This window comes from Macaca fascicularis, chromosome 17 (assembly GCF_037993035.2).
Source record: "Macaca fascicularis isolate 582-1 chromosome 17, T2T-MFA8v1.1".
NCBI lineage: Eukaryota > Metazoa > Chordata > Mammalia > Primates > Cercopithecidae > Macaca > Macaca fascicularis.
The window spans coordinates 11,903,897-11,930,074 of record NC_088391.1 but is presented as its reverse complement, the minus strand read 5'-3'; the positions used below and the strand labels follow the sequence as shown (position 1 = coordinate 11,930,074).

General features: G+C 40.3%; 1 protein-coding gene across 7 annotated transcripts in view; it reads right to left on the bottom strand.

Moving 5' to 3' along the window:
* FRY (FRY microtubule binding protein) overlaps positions 1 to 26,178 on the bottom strand; it is a 454,114-nt gene that overhangs the window by 77,416 nt on the left and 350,520 nt on the right. For all 7 annotated transcript variants that reach the window (XM_074021820.1, XM_074021819.1, XM_074021818.1 and 4 more), the window contains 7 exons: positions 18,312 to 18,411; positions 17,826 to 17,997; positions 11,001 to 11,257; positions 10,379 to 10,525; positions 9,101 to 9,269; positions 7,752 to 7,842; positions 535 to 617 (listed from right to left, as the gene is read on the bottom strand). In XM_074021820.1, the coding sequence (XP_073877921.1) occupies positions 535 to 617; positions 7,752 to 7,842; positions 9,101 to 9,269; positions 10,379 to 10,525; positions 11,001 to 11,257; positions 17,826 to 17,997; positions 18,312 to 18,411 (1,019 nt within the window). The remainder of the gene's footprint in view (positions 1 to 534; positions 618 to 7,751; positions 7,843 to 9,100; positions 9,270 to 10,378; positions 10,526 to 11,000; positions 11,258 to 17,825; positions 17,998 to 18,311; positions 18,412 to 26,178) is intronic.

The window sequence follows — 26,178 nt, the reverse complement described above, 5'->3', positions numbered from 1 at the left end:
ACAAAATCAGTAAATGCACTGACCTTTTTGGTTTCCCCAACTACCGGAAGAAATTCCTGTCACAAAGCTAACTCCCGGGTTAGCAGGCTTTTCATTAGGCTATGGAGACTATGCCGTTGATAAATTCCACATGAGAACAGATCCTATCCTGAGTGAGCAGACTTTCAAAGCTTCAAGATTAAACCCACTCACAAGATAGGTGGAAAAACTGAACCACAACATTCGTTTTCTAATGGGACTATGACTTAGTGTATTTTCCCCAGATGCATCACCAAGAAAAAAATGTCAAGAATATAAAAACATAGGAGTGGGACGGTAGTTTGAATTTTTATAATTTTGATTTGTCCATGGTTTGGCTTTTTTTTTTTTTTAAACTTTTGAGGATGCTGATGCTCATCTGCGTAGGTGGATTAAATGGTTACTTAATATTTATGGGCCCTTTTAGTAATCAGATCAAGAATAATCAGAACCCTCCTTTTCTATCCTCTGACCACTTGCGTTCCGTCTGAAAGCCCACAGCCTGTTGGTACTTACTTTTATCCTCATCATAGGATCCTCCAGAGCTATTGCTGTATCTTGACTCGAGGCGAGTGTGGGCTCTGATGACATTACTAAACCTTCAAATACAAGCACAACCGGAATGAAATATTAACATGTGTGCGTATATGCTCTTTTTTTTTTTTTTAGATGGAGTCTCACTCTATAGCCAGGCTGGAGTGCAGTGGTGCGATCTTGGCTCACTGCAATCTCCACCTCCCAGGTTCAAGCGATTCTCCTGCCTCAGCCTCCTGAGTAGCTGGGACTACAGATGCCCGCCACGTTTTTGTATTTTTTTTTTTTGTAATGCCCAGCTAAGTTTTGTATTTTTAGTAGAGACAGGGTTTCACCATGTTGGCCAGGATGGTCTCGATCTCCTGACCTCATGGTCCACCCGCCTCAGCCTCCCAAAGTGCTGGGATTACAGGCGTGAGCCACCGCGCCTGGCCTATGCTCTTACTTATAAACTATGATTTAGCAGTTGTTTTTTCAGTTGCTAGTTCCAATGGTGCTTTTCTTAAAGGAATGCTGTAAAAAATTGTACCCCAAACATTTCTTGTTTTCTTGAGAGGGTCAGTGGTCACTTTTGCTCATAAGCAAAGTCCAAACCTTGAAAAGATAAACATTTTAAGCCTAATATTTCAGTTGAACTAGAAAATGGTAACATTTGCTATGGAAAGAAAATGGGCATGACGCTGAATAACATGATTCCCTTATTTACATAGCCTGACACACAGTAGGTGGTCAATAAATATTTCCTGAATGATTAAACTGAAAGTACATAGAATGGGAAATACGCAAACATAGTTATAACAAATCTTGGACTTTACCCAGCATTGAAGTTTCTCTTAAAATAGTTTGAGACTGTTCAGGGTGTTGGGAGCAAGTCCCCCAAAATCTGGCCATAAACTGGACCCAAAACTGGCCATAAAATCTCTGCAGCACTGTAACATGTTCATAATGGCCCTAATGCCCAAGCTGGAAGGTTGTGGGTTTATGGGAATGAGGGCAAGGAACACCTGGCTCAAAACCGCTTAAAGGCATTCTTAAGCCACAGACAATTAGCGTGAGCGAACGATGTTTTAAGGGCATGTTCCTGCTGCAGTTAATTCGGCCCACCCCTTCGTTTCCCATAAGGGATACTTTTAGTTAATTTAATATCTGTAGAAACAATGCTAATGACTGGTTTGCTGTTAATAAATATGTGGGTAAATCTCTGTTCAGGGCTCTCAGCTCTGAAGGCTGTGAGACCCCTGATTTCCCACTTCACACCTCTATATTTCTGTGTGTGTGTCTTTAATTCCTCTAGAGCTGCTGGGTTAGGGTCTCCCTGACCCAGCTGGTCTCGGCACAGGGAAAGGTCCTAGTTGGAGAGTAATTTAACCAGAGGGACTCTTTGGTCTGGTCTCTCTTGTGGCTTGTTAAGAAGTAATCCCCGCCCAAAACAAACAAACAAAAAACAGAAACAAAAACAAAACAAGAAAGAAAATAAAAACGGTGAAGTATAGTAATTCATAGACATCATCTTATTTAATCTTGCTCATTCATCTTTGAGATAAGCATTATTTATTCTACAATGAGGAAACTCAGGACAAGTGAAGTTATACACCTTGTTTAGTGTTGACCACAGGGAGGTGGCGGTGCAGGAGGCCTTCAGTGCCATGCCAACTCCCCGCGTAGAACACGAAGCTTAAAGGCTGAGCTCTCTCTCACTAGCTCTGTAACTATGGCCAAGGCCTCTACCTCCTTGGGGAACTTGTTTCCACAATTGCAAGAAGGGCATCATAATAATACTCTGTCTTTTATTTAATTGGGGTTGTTTGAGGGATCAAAAGAAAGGACGTGAGAGTGTTTCCAAAACTGCAAGACACTGTCTGACTATAAGGTATTAGTTATTATGCTTCTACCTAGGATTTCTGGAAAGAAATCAATAGTGTATTTCTCAAACAAAGGTCTACAACGTAGGGCAAGGGTGTAGTTCAGGGGCAGTGTGGGCAAAATGGTATGTCTATATTTATTTTATATAAAATGACACACAGCGGGTTTTATCAACTTAATATATATGTAGCCAAAGCAAAGAACTAAGGCAATCTAGAAATACCTGGAAAACTCAAGCCAAAATAGGTGTGTCCCTCTACATTACTGACCGGGTATTCTGACTTAACTCATAACAGATCAATACTCTATTTCTTTTAGGGACACTGGAAGGTGCAGGGCTATTGCTGTCCTCACTAATGTGTGGAGAAAGAATGTTTCAGCAAAAAGTCCTGGATGTGCCGTTAAGCCGCCCATCTTGTCCCAGGTGTATAACCTTAGAGCACTGCATCAGTGATTCGGATTTGCTGAATTACAGAAATGTACTGTAATGAGCTTGGTTTTATTCACTTCTTAGATATTTGCACCAGCATTTCCCCGCTCCTGACAGCTATCTTTTCCCCAGTAACTTCATACCTCAAACATTCTTCACTGTTAAAGATTCCAGGCATTTGTGAATCTATAAGAACAGAATAACTAAGACATCGATCAGTTTAGCTTCATACAAATCGGCCAACTAAATCAGACTGTAAGTATTTATGAAAATAAACTGGAAAAGGACAAACTTATTACCTTCTGAAGTTCTTTAATCATATTTATGCTGATAAATGCAAAGTGATAAACAGCATCTGCTAAGCCCAGACATCATTCAGAAAGGAACAAAAGCATGGTGGTGAAAGAATGGCACATCTGCAGGTTTCCGTTGGATGGAGAACGCCACGGCACTTCCAGCTACCATGAACTGTGCTCTATGTCGGGGTTTAAATTGTGCCTGGAGGGCCCGGACAGGGAAGAATTACAGGATGGATGGCAACTGTCTCTTTTCCCTTTTGAGTTGGATTTAAAGGGGTGTTGGGTGGAGTTTATTTATGAGGCTGGAATAAAGGGGAGGAGAAGTCCCTTCCAGACTGTTCTCCTTGTTCTGGAGAAGACTAAAACCACAGTGTAGCAAAGTGTATGTCTGGCAAGGAAAAAGTAAAAACTGACTCCCAAGCGTAAAATCTGTTATTTTCCTTTGCTTTTCTGGGTTGATGAGGCTTATTTTGGGTCTGGTCCCTGGAAGAATTTCAAGGATTAAGTAGAATCTTTGATGCCTTTTAACATCAAAGGTATATACCTTAAGAAATACATCATGAAAAGAGCTCTGGTAAGAGAAAAATTAGAAGGATGAAATGTTCCCCTCAGTTTTACCTTGTTGATTTGGCTCAAATTAATAATACTTAGATAACTGAACTAATAGTTAATATATATTAATGTATATCAACACTATCAATTTAGATAGAAATTATTTCTGTTTCAACACAGATCGTTCAAAATTTACACAGACGAGGTTAACTGCTTTAGCTGCCTATGAAAAATCCCTTCGTAGGCATATAAATTTATAAAAATATTTTATTAAGATTGATGTATTGAAAATACTTATGGCTGGATGCAGTCACTCACACCCATAATCCCAGCCTTTAGGAGGCTGAGGTGGGAGGATCAGTTGAGTCCAGGAGTTTGAGACCAGCCTGGGCAACATAGTGAAACCCCGTCTCTATAAGAAATAAAAAAATGAGCAAGGTGCGGTGGCACATGTCTGTACTCCCAGCTACCCAGGAGGCTGAAGCAGGAGGACTGCTTGAGCCTGGGATGCTAAGCCTGCAGTGAGCTGTGATTTCGTACATTTCAGCCTAGGTGACAGAACGAGACCCTGTCTCAAAAACAAAAACTTATGAAGATTGTTTCTGCATACTTTAAAAATTGCTATAAACTACTCTTTTAATATGTTCATTTTGATGCCTAGTAAAATAAACTACATAAAAAATCTTAGAGTGTAGGTGTACTTTGTTACAATTTCTGACAGTTTTTAAAAAGTTTTATTAATACACAATAGATGTACCTTTTTCAGGGTAGATGTGAACATTTGATACATGCATTCAATGTGTAAATATCAAATCAGGGAAATTGGGATATCCGTCATCTTAAATATTTATTTTTTCTTTATGCTAGGAACTTACGAATTATTCTCTTCTAGTTATTTTGATACATTAATACATTACTGTTAACATTACTGTTAACTTGAATAGCTTTTTTTTAAAAAATTGAATGTTATAAAACTTGCTTTTCCTTTTCTTACTTTGGCTACTGGGGCCTTAAAATTAGGTTAAGCTGTAGCTTTCCTTAGTTAGGACTTAAGACACCAACTATCTTACTTGGCACATACTCTTTTACTCTGGTTTTAACGTTCTTTCACTTAAGCTATACGGTTTGTTTGTGCTTTTGTCAGTAGGAACGGTATTATTAAATATTACTGAGTCACATCAAAGAAACATTAATCTAGTTGTAAAGAACATGGAGCCAAGGCGGCCATTTTGTCCAACTCCATGGTGCTTCCCTCAGCCCAGCAATGGATATGGTGGAAGAGATGCCCCACTCCTGAGGTGTGTTAACACAGCAGCCTGGGGCGGTGTTTCTGAACAACACTGTCTCTGTAGGCTCTTTGCCTATAAGGACTGTAAAGAAAGGAGTAAATCGCTTTCCTCCGAGAAGGGTTACTGAAAGGGTAAGAGAAAGGGGACTGGTGGTGGTTGGACAGCTTACCCACCTCTGGGGCTGTGACGTTTCTCCTATTTTCATTCACTTACCAAATGAACACTTTAAAATGCCTACTATGGACAGCACAGTAGACTAATCACTGAGCATGGAAAAATGTGTAAGACAGGGGTGTCCAATCTTTTGGCTTCCCTTGACCACACTGGAAGAACTGTCCACACTAACACAATAGCTGATGAGCTAAAAAAAATAAATAAATAAAATCACACACACTCAAAATCTCATAATCTTTTAAGAAAGTTTATGAATTTGTGTTGGGCCATATTCAAAGCTGTCCTGGGCCGCATGTGGCCTGTGGGCCGCAGGTTGGACAAGCTTGGTGTAAGAGATACGCAGTCTCTCTGTGTTCTCTAGGAATTAAAATCTGGTGGTTCAGATAAGTGTGTCTGTAAGTACCTATACATCAACATGACAGAGATTACAAGGAGGGAAGGGTGATAAGTAGATTGAAGAGAAAAAAGGATTTTAGGCTGAGGGCACAGCCTACTTTCATAGAAAAAAAAGAATACAGTAGAGAAATAGTGTAGGTGCTGTATGGGATCAATGGAATAGTGGTGTCTGTTGGGAGAGAATATTCATAGACATGTTTGCATATATATGTGAATATGATCAATCAATATGTTATAGGTAGACAATCAATATAAAATAATCTGACGAGTATGAATATGTGTGATATATATGGGTAGATAATTGCATCTGGTTTTCCAATGACCAGCAGAGATATGGTGACAGAGCAGGAGTAACAGCAAACAAGAAAATCTCTCTTGAAGATGTTCTATGATCTTGATATTAGAGAGATTACTGGCTTCTTAAGTTCAAAGGCACTACTAAAAACCAGGCAGGGCCAGGTGCGGTGGCTCACGCCTGTAATCCCAGCACTCTGAGAGGCCGAGGCGGGCGGATCACAAGGTCAGGAGATTGAGACCATCCTGGCTAACATGGTGAAACCCTGTCTCTACTAAAAATAGAAAAATTAGCTGGGCGTGGTGGGGGGCACCTGTAGTCCCAGCTCCTCGGGAGGCTGAGGCAGGAGAATAGTGTGAACCCAGGAGGCGGAGCTTGCAGTGAGCCGAGATAGAGATCGCACCACTGCACTCCAGCCCAGGTGACAGACCCAGACTCCGTCTCAAAAAAACAAAAAACAAAAAACAAAAAACTCTAGGCAGGACACTCAGAACTCTGGCCCTAAACAGGCCTTTGTAATGAGATGTTAATACATGGAGATCTATCACCTTTCTACCTCAAATAAAATTCAGAGGGGAAACACAGACAAAACAATAAATTATCAAGAATGTTATACTCTAGTGAGAAAGTAAAAATATCTTTAGAGAAATACTGTGATTTTTATCATGAGGTAGTTTTCCAAAGAAGGTAATATTAATAGCAAATACAGATTTTTAAAAATAACATGCTAATTAGTAATCTTGTACCTTCACTAATATGGGGAGTATAAAAACCTTTATTCATTCCTGAGAAAGAAATAAAAGCCTTTATTAGAGAACTACAAAGGACAAGGTCTATAATTCATGATCTGCTGGGTTTGGGCTTTTAGTCTGAAGGGAAGCCCGTATGGATGAACATCTGCCTAAAGGTAACACAGCTGCCCAGCGATGCAGTGAGGAATCTGGCAGGCGCCTGAATTAGGGAAGGAGCCTTCAGAGCCCCAGGGGCAGGCAGCCCTGTGTCGGGTCATCTCCACGTCAGCCCCTGCTGTGCCCCAGTGCACATGATGAAATCCTCAGGATGCTCAGGAAGCACCGTGGGCTTGCTGGGGCATTTTGGGCTAAGTGACTTATTTTCATTACTTGATCCCCTAAATTGTCTTTAATATGAATTTGTGAGCATCTCATCCTTAAAAGGGCTCCCTCATTACCTTTCACTATAAAATGCTCAGCTGAAGGCATTTTCAACACTGTGAGGATCATCCTAATTTTCCTTTTTTAAAAATTTGAGTTTTGTTTTTCTCTCCTGGTTTCTCTCCCTGCTCTTCACAGTCAACTGCAGGAAAGAGTGACTCTGATTTGACTACTGATGAGTAGTTCATAGGCAAGGCAATAAGGAGGATGAGATATGGGGGAAATATTATTATTAAAGAGCTAATGTGGAGGGAATGGAGACTTTGTTTAGCAGGAAGAGATAGTGTTTTGGTTAACCAAGACAGGACAAAGCAAAAATAAAATAAGAATAATGATGTTTCATAGAACTCACCTCAGGATGACTACTTTATCCCTAAGAAATTATTCAGCAATCAGATTTGAAAATTTCACATGGCATTTCTAATTCCAGATGGTCTGTGCCCATTAACAGAACAACTCATGGTTTTTACTAAGCCCTGGGGTAAGTGGAATTCCACCACCAGAACAACACCCTTCTTAATCTTTCTCTTCTCTGACTTTGCACAGAAATAACTGTTATCTTTAGGGATATACAGACTAGAGGTGGAAAGTCAGTCTCAGTTTCTAAAAACAAAGAAGGATTTTTATGTATGTGCAAAATTTATGAAACTCCACAAACCTGTATTGATGTCTTTGTATAGATTATTGCAGAACATTACACTGGATATTAAGTCAAATTTCTGCACCAACCTTTCATCAGATTCTTTCAATATCTTGTTCTCCTCAGCATCTGGGAAATTGTCCTGGCCAGCAACCACTGTGTTGCTGCTAGAAGTGGTTCCTGTAGATGGGATTGGAAGAAAAACACTTAGAAAAAGATGCAAGCGGGGGGGTCAAGCTCAAGTCTCAAGTAATTCCAGGGAAAGATTTCCTGTAAAATCTTATGTTTGGAAGATTTTTTATATCTTCTGCACAATCTCAGACATTCTAAACAATCTTCCAAGCCCACACCACTGAAATGAGAGAATTGTAGACATCTGTTATGGTCAAACCAAATTCCTTAACTCTTGTAAAGCAAGGCTACATTCTTGAAACCTCTTCTTCCTGGCCACTTAGGTAATGAGCTTATTTATAGTGGCTGGCCTTGCTGTTGGCTGCTTTAGTATTTCTGGGTCCAGGAGTTAATAAACCAATGCTAGCGAAGTAAGGCCAAGTACCTAGCACTTCTGATGGCTGTGCTACTGCTTCCCTGTAAGAACACTGCTCTGGTGGCAGGGTGTAGGGTGAACAGAGGGCACAGGAGACTCAGGGAGGAGAGGAATTGGAAGGCAGTTACTGCATGAGGTCAGCAGAAGGGAGGCAGGCTTCAAGAGATTTGAGGAGGATGGTATATATTTCATGAAAGGTTGCTGAGACACCAATTAACCAAAAGTGATAATACTTTTCGGGGGTATTTTAATCAACGCTGAAGGACTATTAGCCAAGGGAGGGTCCAGATACAAGAAGGAGGATCCAGAAATGAGATTACTAAGTGATTGCAGTGTCCTGGCTGGGACTGGCCTGAAATACAAAGTTCTGTGATGGAGGATGCTTGAGCCACAGATTCTCAGTCATCTTTACAAGATCATTTCATTAACCCTACAGTCCCTAAGAGACTCAGTTATTCTCTTTTTTTGAGACACAATCTTGCTCTGTCACCCAAGCTGGAGTGTAGTGGTACAATCTTGGCTCACTGCCACCTCCACCTCGTGGGTTCAAGCGATTCTCCTGCCACAGCCTCCTGAGGAGCTGGGAGTACTGGTGCGTGTCACCACGTCTGGCTAAGTTTTTGTATTTTTAGTAGAGATGGGGTTTCACCATGTTGGCCAGGCTGGTCTTGAACTCCTGACCTCAGCTTCGGCCTCCCAAAGTGCTGGGATTGCAGGCGTGAGTCCCCACGCCCAGCCCATGTCTCAGTTATTCTTAAGCCATCTCTTAATTGAATGCACACACAGGAATAAGAAAAAAGTAACAAACACATTCTCATATCCTTTCAGGAATCTACATGAAGGAAACCCCAGGGATCTGGGACCAGGTGTCTGCCCGGTGGCTCTTCTTACCTGAGGCTGCTGCGGAGGCCTTGCTGCTGGCCGTGAAGCGGTAGAAGGGCGGGTTGTCGCAGTGCTGGACGATGGGGTTCACGGGCTCTGTCTGCTGCAGCTCAAAGAGAAGCTCTTCCATGGTTTGAATGGTGTTGTTACGGCACAAGTATATTGCCACTTTTTTAATCTGAGAAGAGAAAAAGAAAACAAGGGATGTTTCACAGAGCCTAGTCCACAGGAACGCTAGGTCAGTAAACCTCTCATTTAGATAAGTGTGTCATCATGCAGGAGCTGTCACCGTGATATAGCTACTCTTTGTGCTATCCTAGGATGAACCAAGGGCTTGGATTAAAATTCACCTCTCTTCACCTGCATGTCTGACAGCAGTGTGTTCTTAAAGCCCTTACCTTTTCTAATGGCTAAGTTTTAAAAAGTTACTTTTGAGGCACGTGAATTCTATCTAAACTGAAAACTTGCCATCAAAGGTCTCATCTTCAGAAAGAATTTTATTTATACAAACCCTGGGAAAAAATTGTTAGCTATTTTTGTTTAAAAAGGAATCCAGTCCCCTGCTATTCTCTTCCCCCCAAGAAACAAATGAGTTTTAGCTGTTTTTATGGTTTTAAATTTTAAAAATAACTCTGCACATTACTGCAGGCCTCACAGTCCAACCTGAGCCCTGCAAGCTGCAGTGAGGCTTATGTGACTCAAAGCAGCAGGAAGGCACAAACCCGTCACAAAAACAACCAGCACAGAAATGCCAATGGAGTTTGGGTTTTCAAAATGCTGTCATTCTGTTGATCCTATCACTTTTAAATACCAACAGTAAATATCAGACATTGCAGAAGGATTTCTCTGTGCTTACTTCCCTCTTCTACCACTTGAATTTGAAGAGAAAAACCTGGATACTCTACTTTCTTATTCTGTTTCAAGCGCATCAAGATGTAAACATTCTTATTAGTAATAATGCAACACTTTACTTAGTGTCTCTTACATAGTAGGTCCAATGTTTATAGAAGGCAGCTTTCGGAAACTGCCAAAAAATACCCACCCCCTGTATCAATAGGTTTCTGTGTCCCAAGGCTCAGAGCAAGGAGATGACAGAGGCATCACTAGCACACATAGCCAGTGTCTAGGGGGCAAGAAGGGAACTTTTATGTAATATCTGGATGAGCTCTCATGTGACTAACTGGACATTTCTATTTTAGCTGGAGCAAAGAGCACATTCTGACTTGCAAATTGCACACGGGAGTCCCTGCAGGAATAATCACTCTTGAAGGTCTGAGAAACACTTACATAGGGTAGGAGAACTGTGTCACTGCTGACCCCACAGAGGCTAATCAGGAACTGCAAGGTGATCCTCAGGTTGTTGCTCCATTTCTCATTGTTGGCTAAAGCATTCCAAGCATTTTCCATTTCCGGCCCAGGAACTTCATCTCCATACTATATAACAAAGTAAAAACCAGCCCAAGAGATGTGTGAAAACTGTAAGGATGCAAAATGTTTGACGTAGTTTTGAGGGTCATGACCATCTCAAAATCATAAGGATTTTGATTTTGACATGACCATTTATCAGAGAGATGCCATCTTTCAGCAAATAGTAATTAATAACGCACAAATCAGTCATGCACAATACCTATTCATGTGAGTTTTTAAAACATTAGGCTTATTTTTATTATTATACTTAAAATTGCTGTAAGATACACATAACATAAAGTTTACCATCACCACCATTTGTAAGTGTACAGCCTGTGGCATTAAGTCCATTCATATTGCTGTGCAACCATCACCACTATTTATCCCCATTCATGTGATTTTAAAGGAATTCCATTTTCCCTGGGGTTTGACTAACCCATGGTTTTTTTTTTTTTCTGATGATGGAGCCGTGCTATTTGAAGCACATTTCCTCTGAGTTTACCTTGGCTGTCATGTACATGAGGTTGTTCAGGACCAGTGACGTGGCTTCTGGAGAGCCCCAGCCATTTCCTCTCAGCCCGTGAGAAGCAGTGACATCGCCTTCCCGGTCCTTGACTTCGTCCTCTGGGCTGCTGGGGCTCGACCCTGGGAGGAGGAGCCTGCTGTCCACCAGCTCGATGTTGTGCAGCCAGGGCAGCAGGTAGGTGAGCATGATCTGGCGCCCGTTGGGGTGCGTTGTGGGGAATCGCTGGCTTACCTCTAAAGATAATTGCAGTGACGGAGAGTCATTCATACCTTATTCCATGAAAATAAATTAAAATTCAAATGCCGGGCCGGCGCAGTGGCTCACGCCTGTAATCCCAGCACTCTGGGAGGCCGAGGTGGGCGGATCACAAGGTCAGGAGATGGAGACCATCCTGGCTAACACGGCGAAACCCTGTCTCTACTAAAAATCCAAAAAATTAGCCAGGTGTGGTGGCGGGCGCCTGTAGTCCCAGCTACTGGGGAAGCTGAGGCAGGAGAATGGCGGGAACCCGGGAGGCGGAGCTTGCAGTGAGCCGAGATCACGCCACTGCACTCCAGCCTGGGTGACACAGCAAGACTCCATCTCAAAAAAAAAAAAATAAAAAAATTCAAATGCCAACTTGCAGACTGAACAGTGTCCTACATTTACAAAACATTTTCATATACAGGAGCTCCTCAAGGCCACAGAATCATAAAACCAAGGCTTGTCTGCAAGCTTGTTGCTCCACATCTGGTGCCCTGTGTAGGAAAGTGTATAGCACTGTGGGGCAAGCACAGGCTTGGTAAAAGTGGAGTGAGTTCAAATCTACTGCTAGTGGAAGATGTACATCAGAGGGTGGACAAACTAAGGGACTCGGAGTCAGAAGGGCATGTGTTCAGATTCCACATCCACCACATACTAGCGGCATGTGACTCTGGGCTAGTTACTTAACCTCTCTGCTCAGTTCCCTTGTCGGTAAAATGGAACTGATAGGGCCCCACATCAGGCTACTGTAACGACTAAAAGATATAATTATAATGAATGCAATGTGCTCAGCACAGTGCCTATCATCCAGCAGGCTCTTATAAATTGTGGTTAGGATCAGTCTAACATCAATGATTATCTTTCCACTGACCCAGTGTCTTACAAAGAGTCTTCCATGAAAAACTGGCTGTTAAAAAGTGACATGTGGATCTCTAGGAAGGATAAACCCAGTTTGCAGAGTCGTCTTGAAAACTGCTAAGCATGTGCAAGGTGCCTGCCAAGGGCTGCATGTCCCTTGTGAGACAAGTGAGTCCAAACAGTGAAGCCCTAGGTCTGGTCCAGCCATTTCACCATTACTTTCTCTCAGAGCATTTTGGCATTGTTTCACTGCTGGCAGCATTTAATTTTATAATCCAAACAAACTTTCTAAGATAGAGAAGCACAGCATTATGTATATGCAGTAGGCTCCGATGTAATCTCCTATTTCTCATATCTAGAGAAGAAGGTGTTTTATCCTCAGGGAAATTAGAAAGCTTGGTCTTATACAGGTGTGATGATCCAGTGTGGCAATGCAATCTCACTTAGAGGGCTCATGGCTGCTAAATAATAGAACAACACAGACGCCAGGAATTATACCAAGATAATCCACTGGATCTTCTGAAACAGCAGCTTTAATCGATTTGGCCCTTTTCCTAAAATTAAAATTATAATTTTTTACTTTGGAGACCATAATGTTATATCACAATACTCAGACAGTGCTAAGCTATTATGTTTTATATAGGTTAAAATTTCCAAATTTACTTGATTTCTACATTTACAGATATGTCTGATGTATGTGACTGTTATGTCACATACTGAAATCCTTATGAAATCAGAACATTCATTTGTCCCAGGGTACGGGGCATTTTCTAGGCGTAAGCCACTGTGCTAGACATGACAAAGACAGCAAAGACTGACGAATGATGCAGTTCCTGCCCCTAAGAAAGAGACTCAGGCAAATTATGTTGACAAATCACTCTGTGGCAAGGGAAACCGTGACAAATGAAATCAGAAAGGCACAGAGTGCTTTGGGGGTTCGGTGGTGGAAAATGACTTCTGGGTGCAAAGACTCAGAATTTAGTTTCATGGTGGGAAAACTATTTAAACTCCACTAAAAGGATCTGGACTTTGAAGAGGGGGAAAAAAAAATTCCCAGAAACGAATAAGAGACAGAGCAGTTACTCAAAAGACCTATCTTTTAACAATGGTATACAAATCTATAGACTTTTTGGAGCCAAGACTTATGTATTACATAATTTGCTTGTTTATTATGTTAATTGCATTTTGTCTGACAGACATCAGCACCAAGAGGGTAGGCATGTCTGTCTGAGGTATCGCAAGCACCCAGGTAGCTCCTGGACAGTCAAGGGTGGTTCCCTTTTTAAAAGGGAACAAGAAAAGAAAAATGCCATAGACATGCAAACAGCCCTCTATTCACAGCCCCAGAAATACTTTAAATAAAATGTGAGACACCATCAGTGGGATGCTCTTGTTCAGTGGACCTGAACAATTTGGCCGCTTACAATAATTAGGTCATTTGAAATTACAGGCAATAAAAATTTCACCACAGGGTTTATATTAAAAACAAGTGTTTGGAATCTATTACAACCTCCTAATTTTTCTGTGCTATTTTTAAAAAGTAATTTCCCATAAGTCAAAACAACCAAAAGGTAATTCTTGAAGGAAATGTAGGTTGAACCTGCTTGCAACTCACAGGAGCCTCTGATCTGGGTAAAGTTGCTGGACTGTTTGTCTTCTCTCTCCTGAATCGTGAACCACTCCCACTTTAGTAGCATCTCCCTCTCAGCTAATACACATGCTCCAATATCGCTCATCCTTACAACTCCTCCTCTGACACTGCACCTCGCTGGAGGGCCAGCCTCTCTTTCTGCATTCTTTCCCAGCCAGGCCACTGCAATCTGGCTTCTGCCACCACCTCCCTGCAGAAACCACTGACAGTTACCAATGAATCTTGAAACTCCGAGAGTCATTTTCAGGTCTTCTCTTCTGGGATCTCTCTTGCATCGGAGGCTGTGGACTGCTCACTCTCTCCTTCTAAAGTTCTTTTTCCTTTACGTTTCCATGAAACTCTTCTCCTGAGTGTTCTCCCTCCATTCCTTCTCACCCTTCCGTCTTCCTCAGACCAGTCTGCAAAAGTGGGGGTGTCCAGGCCCTTTCTTTCACTCTGTGCTCTCTCCATTCCTGATCTCATCTGTGCCCGTGGCTCTAATCCCTTCCATCCTGCTGTGAGCTGCTACTGCTGACCTCCCCTCAGTCCAGGCTCATACATACAGGAGGAAGTCCAGCAGACACATACAGTCAACATTCTGGGCTGGCTCCCAATCTCTGCCTTGCCCCAAACCTTCTCCTCTCCCTGTATTGGGTTTCTAGGAGGGTTATCACCACTGACCTCCTTGGTATCACAGTAGGCATTCTCTTCTGTGCCTCTGCCTGGCAGCTTTTCACTCTGGTTTCTCCTCTCCAGTCTCATTGGGCTGTCTTTGTTCAGGCCCTTATCATTTATTATTTCCTCCTTGGACTATTGCCATTGTTTCTTAACTAGCCTCTTCTCTCCAGACTGGATGTTCACTAATCCACTCTCCATAATGCAACCAGGCTTTTACAAATGCAGTCTAATCTTGATACTCACTCTTCTTGTTTGCAACTCATCAGTGGCTTTGAAAACCCCAGCAGCTTGCTTGGATGCTCTCTCTGTTTACAGAGCTCTGAAGGGGGATTCAAAAAGCACATATGGAAGATTGCTGGCCTGCAAACCTCTTAGTGTACACAAGGCCTTCCAAGATACGATTTTGGCCTCTGCGTCGGTCCACTACCATCTCTAGCTTTTCCTGTTCCTGCACATTATGTTACCTAAGCTGACCTCTATATAATCCCCTAATTACATCATGCTAGTTTGTAACTCTAAGCCCATGCATATGCAATAGTCTCTTGGTCTATAATGTCTGTCAGCTACTTGTCTGCTATGCAAATTTCTACTCCTTTCAAACTACAGCTGAGACAACTTCTCTGGGAAGTCTTCTGATATTCCTGGCCCAATAATTGATTACTCCCTCAGCTACTGTCTAATACACTGGGCATTTTTCTTTTTCAAAAAATTGCATTTGCTATACTGTATCAAAATCATTTGATTGCACATCTAATTTTTTTTTTTTTGAGACACAGTCTCGCTCTGTTCCCCAGGCTGGAGTGCAGTAGCACAATCTCGGCTCACTGCAACCTCCGCCTCTTGGGTTCAAGCAGTTCTCGTGCCTCAGCCTCCTGAGTAGCTGGGACTATAGGCATGTGCCACCATGCCCAGCTAATTTTTATATTTTTAGTAGAGACAGGGTTTCGCCATGTTGGCCAGGCTGGTCTTGAACTCCTGGCCTCAAGTGGTCCACCTGCCTCAGCTTCCCAAGGTGCTGGGATTACAGACATGAGCCACTGTGTTTGGCTTGATTGCACATCTATCTTTACTGCTGGACTATGTAACTGATGGGAGATACTTTTATTTCCCTCTGTATTTCTGAAACCCAAGCACAGTGCCTAGCATGTAGGCAGCACTCAAAGCTTGGGTGAAGTGCATAAAAACAAATTTTAGTTTTGAAAGAAGAGAATTAATTTACTAAAAAGGCTTTCATTGGGTCTCTCCACTGTTTCTGGTATTACACACAGAAGTGACTAACTCTGCCTCAGGTAGATGGAGAGGTCTGCACAGTAGAGCTGGATGTTAAGTTAGAGCTTATGGAAAGCTGAAGTTAGGAAGAAAGGGTGAGGGCCATTCAACAGCATGTACAGAAGCAAAGATTTACAAGAGGACCTGGAATGTTGGTCAAAGATTCAGTAGGATTGGAGTAGAGGATTCTTGAATGAAAAGGTAGAAAGCAAGTTTAGAAAAAGAGTTTTTTTCCCCCACCCCTTGGCTGAGTTCTAATTTTATAGCAATGGCTTTGGAGGAAGATAGATCTAGATTTAATTCTGGCTTGGTTGCTTCCTAGCTATATGGTCTTGAAGAAATTATTTAACATCTCTAAACCATAGTTTCTCATCTGTAAAACAGTGATGATGGTGTTGGTGGTCGTTGTGATAATTCCATGCCAGAACTGGGTCAGCTGCTTGGTTTTCATTCGATCATTTTAATCTTCACACATCCTATGGGGTAGTCATTACTATTACAGATAAGGAATGTAATTCAGAGGTTCTGTGACTTGCCCACAGTCAAACAACTAGTGAAAGGTTGCCTGACTTCAAAGCCTCTGTTCTAACCACTGTACTATACCAGGGGTTATAAATATTAAGTGATGAATGCAATGCACATAAAGTGCCTAGCACGGAGCCTGGTACCTACTATCCACTCACTAAATATAGGCTGTTATCAGCTATTTTTAGGACAATTGGGCAGAGAAGTTTGAGTTAAGAACTTCTGTACATATTTGGCTTTGCATAGTGGATGGATTGCCACATGGAGGATAAACTGTAGTTAGGTAACGCAGAGGCAGGGAAGGACTGAGGAGGATCTGGACAAAGAAGTGGTGAGGTGGTGATAGAGATGGAAAAAGAGGATGAATTCAAGAGACCAAAGTCTGTTTCTTGGCAAAGTGCTACATAAGCTTAGGCAGGAAGTTAGTTGATAAATACAATTCTTTTTTTTTTTTTTTTTTTTTTTTTTTGGAGACAGAGTCTCACTCTGTTGCCTAGGCTGGAGCGGAGTGGCATGATCTTGGCTCACTGCAACCGCCACCTCCTGGGTTCAAGTGATTCTCCTACCTCAGCCTCCCAAGTAGCTGGGACTATAGGCGCGGGCCACGATGCCCGGCTAATTTCTGTATTTTTTGTAGAGACGGGGTTTCACCATGTTAGCCAGGCTGGTCTCCAACTCCTGACCTCAGGTGATTAGCCCTCCTCGGCCTCCCAAAATGTTGGGATTATGGGTGTGAGCAACCACGCCCGGCCTACCAAATGCAATTCTTTAGCAATTAATTTTCACAAAAACTATTAATGAAGATTGTAAAGAGTATGCAAAAATTCAAACTTTCAACAACTTATATATGTGGCAAAATACAAGCTACAAAACACCACCACTACCACAACCACCAAACAACTTACAGCAATTATATGTATTATAAATTGTACTGTTCATATTTAGCTTTTGTGGGAAATTAGTTTCTTTGGGAAATTTATATATATAATGTGTGCAGAAGTTAGTATTATTAATCTAAGCACCTTACATTTGTCATATGTATGTTTATGCCTACACTGCTTTAGATAAAGAACTTTTTTTCATTTAAAAATTATTACAGAATTTACTTTCACATGTAACTGGATCTAGCCCACAGTAATTCTGACCTACAAACTTAGCATCACTAATTATCACTCTAAGATTTTTTTTTTTTTTTTTTTTTGAGACAGTCTCACTCTGTCGTCTAGGCTGGAGTGCAGTGACATGATCTTGGCTCACTGCAACCTCTGCCTCCTGGGTTCAAGTGATTCTCCTGCCTCAGCCTCCCAAGTAGCTGGGATTATAGGCACATGCCACCACACCTGGCTAATTTTTGTAGTTTTAGTAGCGACAGGATTTCACCATGTTGGCCAGGCTGGTCTCAAACTCCTGATTCAAATGATCTGCCTGCCTCGCCCTCCCAAAGTGCTGGGATTACAGGCATAAGCAGCATCGCTCCCAGTCATAACTCTAATATTAAACTAGAATTTAAAAAGAAAAATTACTTAGAGTAACGAAATGATCACATATGTCATTATCAGAAATGATCACATATGTTATTATTGACTATTGCCTGGTACCTGAGAAGAGGGGGAGTGTGAGCTCAGGGTACATCCTGGCCAGCTCACAGGACAAGAGGGTAAGCGACACGCTGTAGAGGGGGGGCAGCGGGCCATGTGTTCCATAGAGAATACTTCCTGGTCTTTGCTCAGCGACTTTCTTCGAGTATACGAAAAGCTTTGCTTCAAGGATCTATAAAGAGGTAGGAAAGTAAAAAGTAGTATGAAAAATATTAGCTGGATACTTCAGGAGCATTTGTATTTAACAAAGGTTAGAGGTAACAAAATTAATTAATGCCCATTTAAAAACAGTATTAAAGGTGAAACATCAGTTTAATTAGTATGTTTACAAGAGATTATATAATTGCTTTCTCACTCTTCATAGCCACAAATGATATGCAGAAATAAACAAAGGCCTATCAATAAACAGCAATTAGGTAATCAACTACCATTTCTATTTTCTGCACTCAAGGATGGATGTTTTCTACGCCAGTAAATGATACGTGCCTGCATGAGTTGCATGGAGATTTCATAAATCTCTCTGTTGGTGTCAGAGGCCTTGAATAGAACAAGGTTTAACAATGTCACTATGTCGAAGGGATAGTTCCTAAAAACACAACACAACAAAACAAAACAAAGCATGGTTTATAAGACAGCGTGGCTAGGTTGTTACCTCTTAAAATTCTAGCTGGCATGCTGACCTTAGTCACTTATTAATGACATTCCCACCCCCATTTGGCCATTTTTTGCTTCCTTCTTTTTCTATTTGTCGGTAGATCAAGGGAAATGACTTTATTTTGGTTTAAAATTAAATACTGGACACCAGGATAAAAGAACACAAAAGTCTTACCTGATGCAAATGTTCTTTAATGCAAACCGACAAGTGAAAAAGACAGAAAAGGATACGTGTACTAAATTTCTCAATAGCTCACCAAATTAATATTTTCATTTGATTCCCCTAAATTTATTAAGTACCAAACAACGATCAGGAACAACGTGCAAAGTACCAATGATACAAAGATAGCAAGGCTGGTCTCCATCCTTCAGGAGGGCTTACAGTGTAGTCATGGAGACAACCTGTACAGTCTAGTTCTGGTGAGTGTTATGGTGGGAACATCCACAGCATGCTACAAGAATCCTGATGAGGGACACCTATGTTAGATGGGGGGTAGGGAAGTCTTTTCTGAAGAGGAAACAAGTAAAATGGGTCTTGAAGCACCAGGTGATATTAGTCAGGGTCATGGAAGGGGTAGTACAGGAGTGTTCCAGATAGAGAGGACAGCATTTTGAAAGCTTACAAGAATGAAACAGCAAGATACCTATTGTAAAATGGAAGAATCTTTGCGTAGTAGACTGAATAAAATAAGTAGAGGCCCAGAAAGAGTGAGGCTAGGCCAGTAGGTGGGTTCAGAAGATGACGAGCCTATGGACTTCACCCTAAAGTTTCAGAGAAGCACTGCAGGATTTGCCACGGGGAGGGAGGCAATGGCATTCACTTTTTAAACAATCATTCTGGTTGCTGTGTGGAGAATGGATTGCATGGGGCCAAGAGTGGAACCTGTTACAAGAATCCAAATGGGAACTGATGAGGGCTTGAATTAGGGCAGAAACAGTAGAGACAGAAGGAAGGGAGAGATCTGAGGAACACTAAGGAGATAAAATCAGCAGGATTTGGTAATTGATAGCATGTGTGGGATGGGGGGAGAGGAACACAGAAAATAGATTATGTGGCAATTGGCAGTCTAACCATATAGAATAGAGAGATTAAATTCATTTCTTTCTTGCTATGTAATCCTATTTAAAGATGTTATCTTTTCACCATATGTATTTTCTTAGCTTATAGTGGAAAAGAAGTCATAAATAGAAAACTCCTGGTGAGTTGAACTTTTTCTTTTCTTTTCTTATTTGAGACAAGGTCTCACTGTCACCCAGGCTGGAGTGCAGTGGCACGATCATGGCTCACTGCTGTCTTCACCTCCTGGGCTCAGGTGGATCCTCCTGACTTGACCTCCCAAAGTGTTGGGATTACAGGTGTGAACCACTGCACCTGGCTGAGTTGAACTATTGAATGGTTTATATGTAGAAGGTGGGTGACTACTACTTATTTTCAAACAAACTTCAGGAAGAAAAAGACAGCTTGAAGGTGAAAAAACATGTTAGTTGTTTTTCCTTGGGATTCTTTTTTTGATTCCAAATAATTACGTCGTCTAAGAAGTTCTGTTTTAGAACAATCACTGCTTTGGTTTGAATGTTTGCCCCACCAAAACTCATGCTGAAATTTAATCCCCAATGTGGCAGTATTGAGAAGTGAGACCTTTAAGTGGTGACTGGGTCATGAGGCTGCCCTCATGAATGGGTTAATCTATTCATGGATTAATGGATTGACACATATCATGGGAGTGGGGCCAGCAGCTTTGTAAGAGGAGGAAGAGAAGCTAGCATGCTCAACTCTGCTGCCATGTGAAGCCCTGAGCCATCTCAGGATTCTGCAGAGTCCCCATCAGCAAGAAGGCCCTCATCAGATGAGGCCCCTTGACCGTGCACTTAGTCTCTATAACTGTAAGAAACAAATTGCTTTCTCTATAAATTATGTAGGTATTCTGTTATAGGCAACAGAAAACAGAATGAGACAATCACCCTTCCGGAAAGGCTGTCCTACTACGAATACATCCCATTCTACATTAAGTTCAGTGAGAAATTATAGTAAGAATTGGCTAAACACATGCAAAAGTTTTTCTACTTTTAACATTACTCGAATATTAATTTTTATGACATATTTTTCTTCTAAAAGATTCAAGTAACACATAGGGCTAGAGGGTCCGCCCTGAAGATGGTTCACTTACAGGGCTACAAGTTGGTGTTGCTTGCAGGTAGGTGAATAGAATAAAACGTAGAAGTATCTCATGTCCTTTCATTCTCCCAATTGTTATTCTTTTTTTTTTTTTTTTTTTTTTTTGTGACAGAGTCTCGCTCTGTCTCCCAGGCTAGAATGCAGTGGCGCGATCTTGGCTCACTGCAAGCTCTGCCTCCTGGGTTCAAGCAGTTCTCTGCCTCAGCCTCCCAAGTAGCTGGGACTACAGGCGCCCGCCACCACACCCAGCTAATTTTTTGTATTTTCAGTAGAGACGGGGTTTCACTGTGTTAGCCAGGATGGTCTCGATCTCCTGACCTCGTGATCCGTCCGCCTCAGCCTCCCAAAGTGCTGGGATTACAGGAGTGAACCACCTCGCCTGGCCCAATTGTTATTCTTATCCAAGACGCAATTACTGTCAACATTTTGATATTTCAGCTGCCTTCCAAGTCTATATATGAACATTTGCATCAAAATACCTCTCTTTCAATGCACAGGGTTTTAAACATAAATGTGATTACACCACTTGTCTGTACTGTTTGATGATCTGCTTTTTCACTGAACTATAAGGCTCACTTCAGTCTTCCTAATAGCTGCCACATATTCCATTTTAGGAACATACGCTAAACAACTACTCTTGTAATGGGTACTGTGGTGTGCCACCTAGATCCTTCTTTCAGGATGGAGGCACTCAATCCTCCAGCTAAACTGATGGCAGCTGAATCCTCCATCTGAAGCCTTCTCTGGGAACTGCCTTCAGCCAGAGGTTTGCCTAGGTCAAGGTTGTATCTGTTCCCCAGCAGCAGCCCCAGTGGGAATGACTGAGGTTTCTTTTTCTCTTCCAGTCCTAATTCCTTCATTTCCCCATAGATGTTGACCCCAAGGGCCCACCCTAATAAATGTCCCGCATTCAAATATCCATCTCAGTCTGTTTTCTGGGAGATCCAACTTTTGACTTGCATTGATAGACACTTAGACTGTTTTCACTTTTTCATTATAGTGCCACAACACCAAATGTGCTGGCCTTTCTTTAGAAAAAATTCATAGAGAGGTCATGCACGGTCAAAGGGCACATTTAAAATTTTGGCAGATATTGATATATTGCCCTCCAAAATAGGTTTATTAATTTTTATTCCAAAATGATTACTTTTCTGTAACTTGTATTTTTAAATAAACACAGTCTGTTTGGTGGGTCTGATGAAAAATTGGGGAACTACCCCCAGATGATGGTGGTGATGATAATGAGTGTCAGAACGATGTTGAATGATGGGCGACATTGATGTTATCATGTGCTTACTTTGTGCCAGGTACTGTGCCAAGGCCTTTACTTAGATTTATTATTTAATCTTCACAACAAGCATGCAAGGCCTAGAGAAAAGTACTTGCTTCAGGTCGTGTGGAAGTGGTGGAGTCCAGACTCCTAAATAAGTCTGATTTCAAAGAATTCAAGCTCTTCTCCACAATGCTCACAGTCTCCTAGACAGTCCAAAATAGTGCATTTCATAGCCAGTGTAGTTTGGAATTGTTACAAACTGCTGTATCTCGGAACAGACCTTTCTGCCTATAAAAGTAGAAAGGAAACTCCCTTCTGAGCCTTATAGTAGCAGAGATGCTTTACCTATGTCTCTGTCTTCTGACACTGGAATTTAATACTAATACATTTATATATATACAAATATTTATATATATATGTATATATATATGAACCAAATATATTGCTGAATCGCTGGAGATTTAAAGGCAGGAAAAGGGCAGACAAAGCCTCCCTCTTACTAGGCAGGGTCATGCACTTGACCTTGTAATTAGAGAATTTATTTTGTTGTTGAAGAATGAGCTACGAGATTCATGAGCAACAACATTGAAAGGAATAACAGATCCAGAAAATGAAAGAAACCCAGAGGAGGAAACAATGAAGGAGATTTCAAATAAGCAAAAGAGTACAAAGAAAGTATCTGTACTTAGATGTTGAAAACAGGCTGAGAAATGGAATCTTATACCTTTCAGTATTTAATTATTCAGCATAGGCAGAGCAAGGGTAAAAAAGACAGCTGTGATCACACCAAATAAAAATCAAACGATAAAATAAATATGGGAGGTAGATATGACTCAAAAAGTAAACAAGAAATCAAACTATCTAGAAGAGAGGAGATACTGAAGAATTTGGGAAATGTCGGCTAGCTCTGGCTTACCTAGTACTACGTTACAAAGCTCAGGATGGCTCTGAGGTATTCTGAAGAGAAAGATTTTACTAGTTAATTGAGGTGATTACTTCACAGCTGTTCTCCAACAACTATTGAATAACAGCGTTTATGGCGTATTTACCATTTGTTAGGCCTTAGGCCAAGAGGTTGTTTTTGCTTAATCATTACTCGAACCCTGTCATCAACCGTATTTCACTAGCGGGTAGGCATCTGCAGTAATTTATTCAAGAACACACAGCTTGATTAGAGGTCGAGTGAGGATTTGAACCCAAGATAGCATGTTTCTGGAGCCCAGATTCCCAACTCTGCTCTCCCGAAATACTCCAGATGGCTGACACAACCAAATAAGGTTATTTATCATCAGTTAGGGAGTGTGATTGGGATTTATGAATCATAAGCTTTGCTTGTCTTCCTTGTTGATAGATGGATATTATTCCCTGAAGAAATGGGCATTTACTTCTAAGAATTCAAGTTTGCTAAGCCTGACTTAAATTAGGAAGATTTATAGAAAGTTAACTTAAAGAAAAACAAACATACAAACAATGCCAACACAAACCACCACCAAAAATAAATCCAACAAAATTATTTAAAAATCAACACTTTGCACTTTGTTCTTACAAACAATTCTAAAACATCTATTAAACAGGTTTTAAGAGTGTGTTGGAAGGTAAAAGTAAAAATAATGAAATTCTTCAGTATTTAATTAAAACGTAAAGAGAATTCTAGTGCGTTAAGCTAGTGATTGGAAATGGCCTATACTCTTAATACACAATTTACCTCGATTTATAACCTTGGAAAGTCATTTAGTTTCTTTCTCAATTTCCTTATCTATCTTATTCTAATCTCATTTGAAGTCAGGGAAAAATCAATACGGACACAAACAGAAGCCATATAGTTATTTGAACTAAAGCTGGCTAACGAGTAAGCAATTTTTTGTACTAAACTTTTAGTAGTGAGTTGTATCTAATAGCTTTTAATCACATATGTTAACATATTTTATGAAAAATTTTGCAAAATTAATACTGCCAGTTCTACCATCACTTTCTTTTTCCTAATTTCCTTTGGTCCTATTCAAGTTCTGTTCTGACTTTCTATCTCCTAATATCACCAGAGTCATAGCATAGCATAGCTATAGAGTTTTGACTAGAGAACAGTAAGTTCACAGCACATGCACATACACACACATACACACACACACACTCACACTCACACACAGTCCATTACTGCTGGAAAAACAACCAAAAAGAAGGATGTAGAGAACCATTTTTCCCCATTGCCACAGCTAATGAACACTGACGTATTAGTTACACAAAAATGGCAAATCCTCTTTTCTAAAGCTAAAATAGAAAATTTAAATCAACAAGAACATTTAAAAAATTTTAATCTTTCAGGTAATTTAAAGTCAATTATGAGTGGTTTCTTAATAAATAAATGTGCTTATAGACTGTCATAATTCTCTACAAATAAATCCCGGAGATGATAATTCCTATTTGAAAAGGAGGAGATCATTATTTATCTTACAAGAATTCTTTGCTTTAGAAAATGACTTGTAGGAGTTACTGTGCAGATAACTTGTTTGAGAAACTTAAAATAAAATTCAGTTTGCATATGACTTTTCAGAAACATATTTCATAAGGTCTTCAGTTGCTTTTTAGATGCAAACTTACAGAAGACGAATGAAGCAAGAGCTGAAAATACCACAATTGGTTTTGGAAAAAAGTACTGCAAACACAAGCACAATGACTGCTCAAGCCTCTCTGGAGGCCTGTCTAGACTACACAGGCTGAGAATTTATGTGGAAAGAGCAAATTTAGGCAACAGCTGAAATTTTAAATTCTGAACATGCCCTGTGTTGAGAAATGGCAGAAACACTGGTCACTATCTGGACAGTTGGGTTCAAGCCATTGTATTCTTCTGCCCTCTGCCCTTCCTTCAGAATAGATGAGTGTTGTGAATGCAAGTAGATATGCAGTATTTGTCTAAGAAACCAAGATAGTGTATAATGATACCTTAAAAAATACTTGGAACATAGATGACCTAATATTTTTGTGACTAGAGATATTATTGAAATTGAGACTATGTTGCTAAATTTATTAAGCATTTATTTGTGCTCCCTAAGGAAAAATACCTAGACTTACTCAGAGAAATTCAGTGTAATATTTTGTGAGATGACCATGCAATGCAATAAATTTGATTAGGATAGTTCAAGCCAAGTTCACTGGGAAAAGGGCAGTGAAGAGGTGAAACTTATTTTTGTCAAAGAAAGAAGTCCAAGTCATAGATTCTAAATATATTGTTAAAAATCAATGGGTCATGTGAATGAAACTTTATTTTTAGAATGTTGAAATATCTGAAAATTAAAAAAAAGCACTCTGGAGAAAGAGATTTTTGTAACAATGTTCTTTTGGTAATGTCCTAAAGTATATTTTTTAGTAATGCTTATAACAGGAAATAAAACTTGATGGAAAATCAGGCAGTTTAGGTTATATTCATTTGCTCTAACTTTTATGGACATTAAAATCTATAATAAAAGCTCTACTACTGAAAGCTTTAGATATGAAATATTATCTACTATCTTTATAAAAGAAAGATAAAAATTTTAAGGAGAAACTTGTCTCCCTAAATAGCACGTTCATTTTAGGTTTATTGAAAGTAGACGTCTTCCAAAATACTGTTCTTATTAACTTAGACCTATAACCAATTGGAATTTAAAACTAATTCACTTTTATTCTCTTGATCTGGTAGCTCAAGATAGCTATTTAAAGTGCAACATTTAATTAAAAAGGAAAGTTGACAGTCTATATGAATATTTTCAAAAATAAACGAGTTGGTTTCTCTCAATTTTTCTGATACATAAGCTCTTTATTGGGAATAGCTTATGCAACTTGGAGAACCTTTATTAACCCTTTCATTGTAGCTATGAACTTATTTCAGCACATAAATTATGCTGAATGGCTACACTGAATAACTAATTTATTTAACAAAGGCAATGGTTCTAAAAGTGTAATCTATATAATCTTTGGTGCCACACTTTCTTTTCTTTTTTTCCTTTCTGAAGTTTTTGACAAAGTGAATTTAAAAATTTTAGGCCACTTCCTGGGTTTGGTTTTTTGTAAAGATGGCTGATGGGCTATAGTTCACCCTCGTTACAAACATTTCTAGACATTCCTTTAATTCCTATAACGTATCTTCTTTGTCATTTTCAAATCCTGCTGTAATACCTGACTGAACTTCCACGCAATTAGAAAGGTACTGTAACAACGAATCATTTCCAGATAAAATGAGAAAAACCAATGAAACTGCAACCTTACAGGGAGTAGTT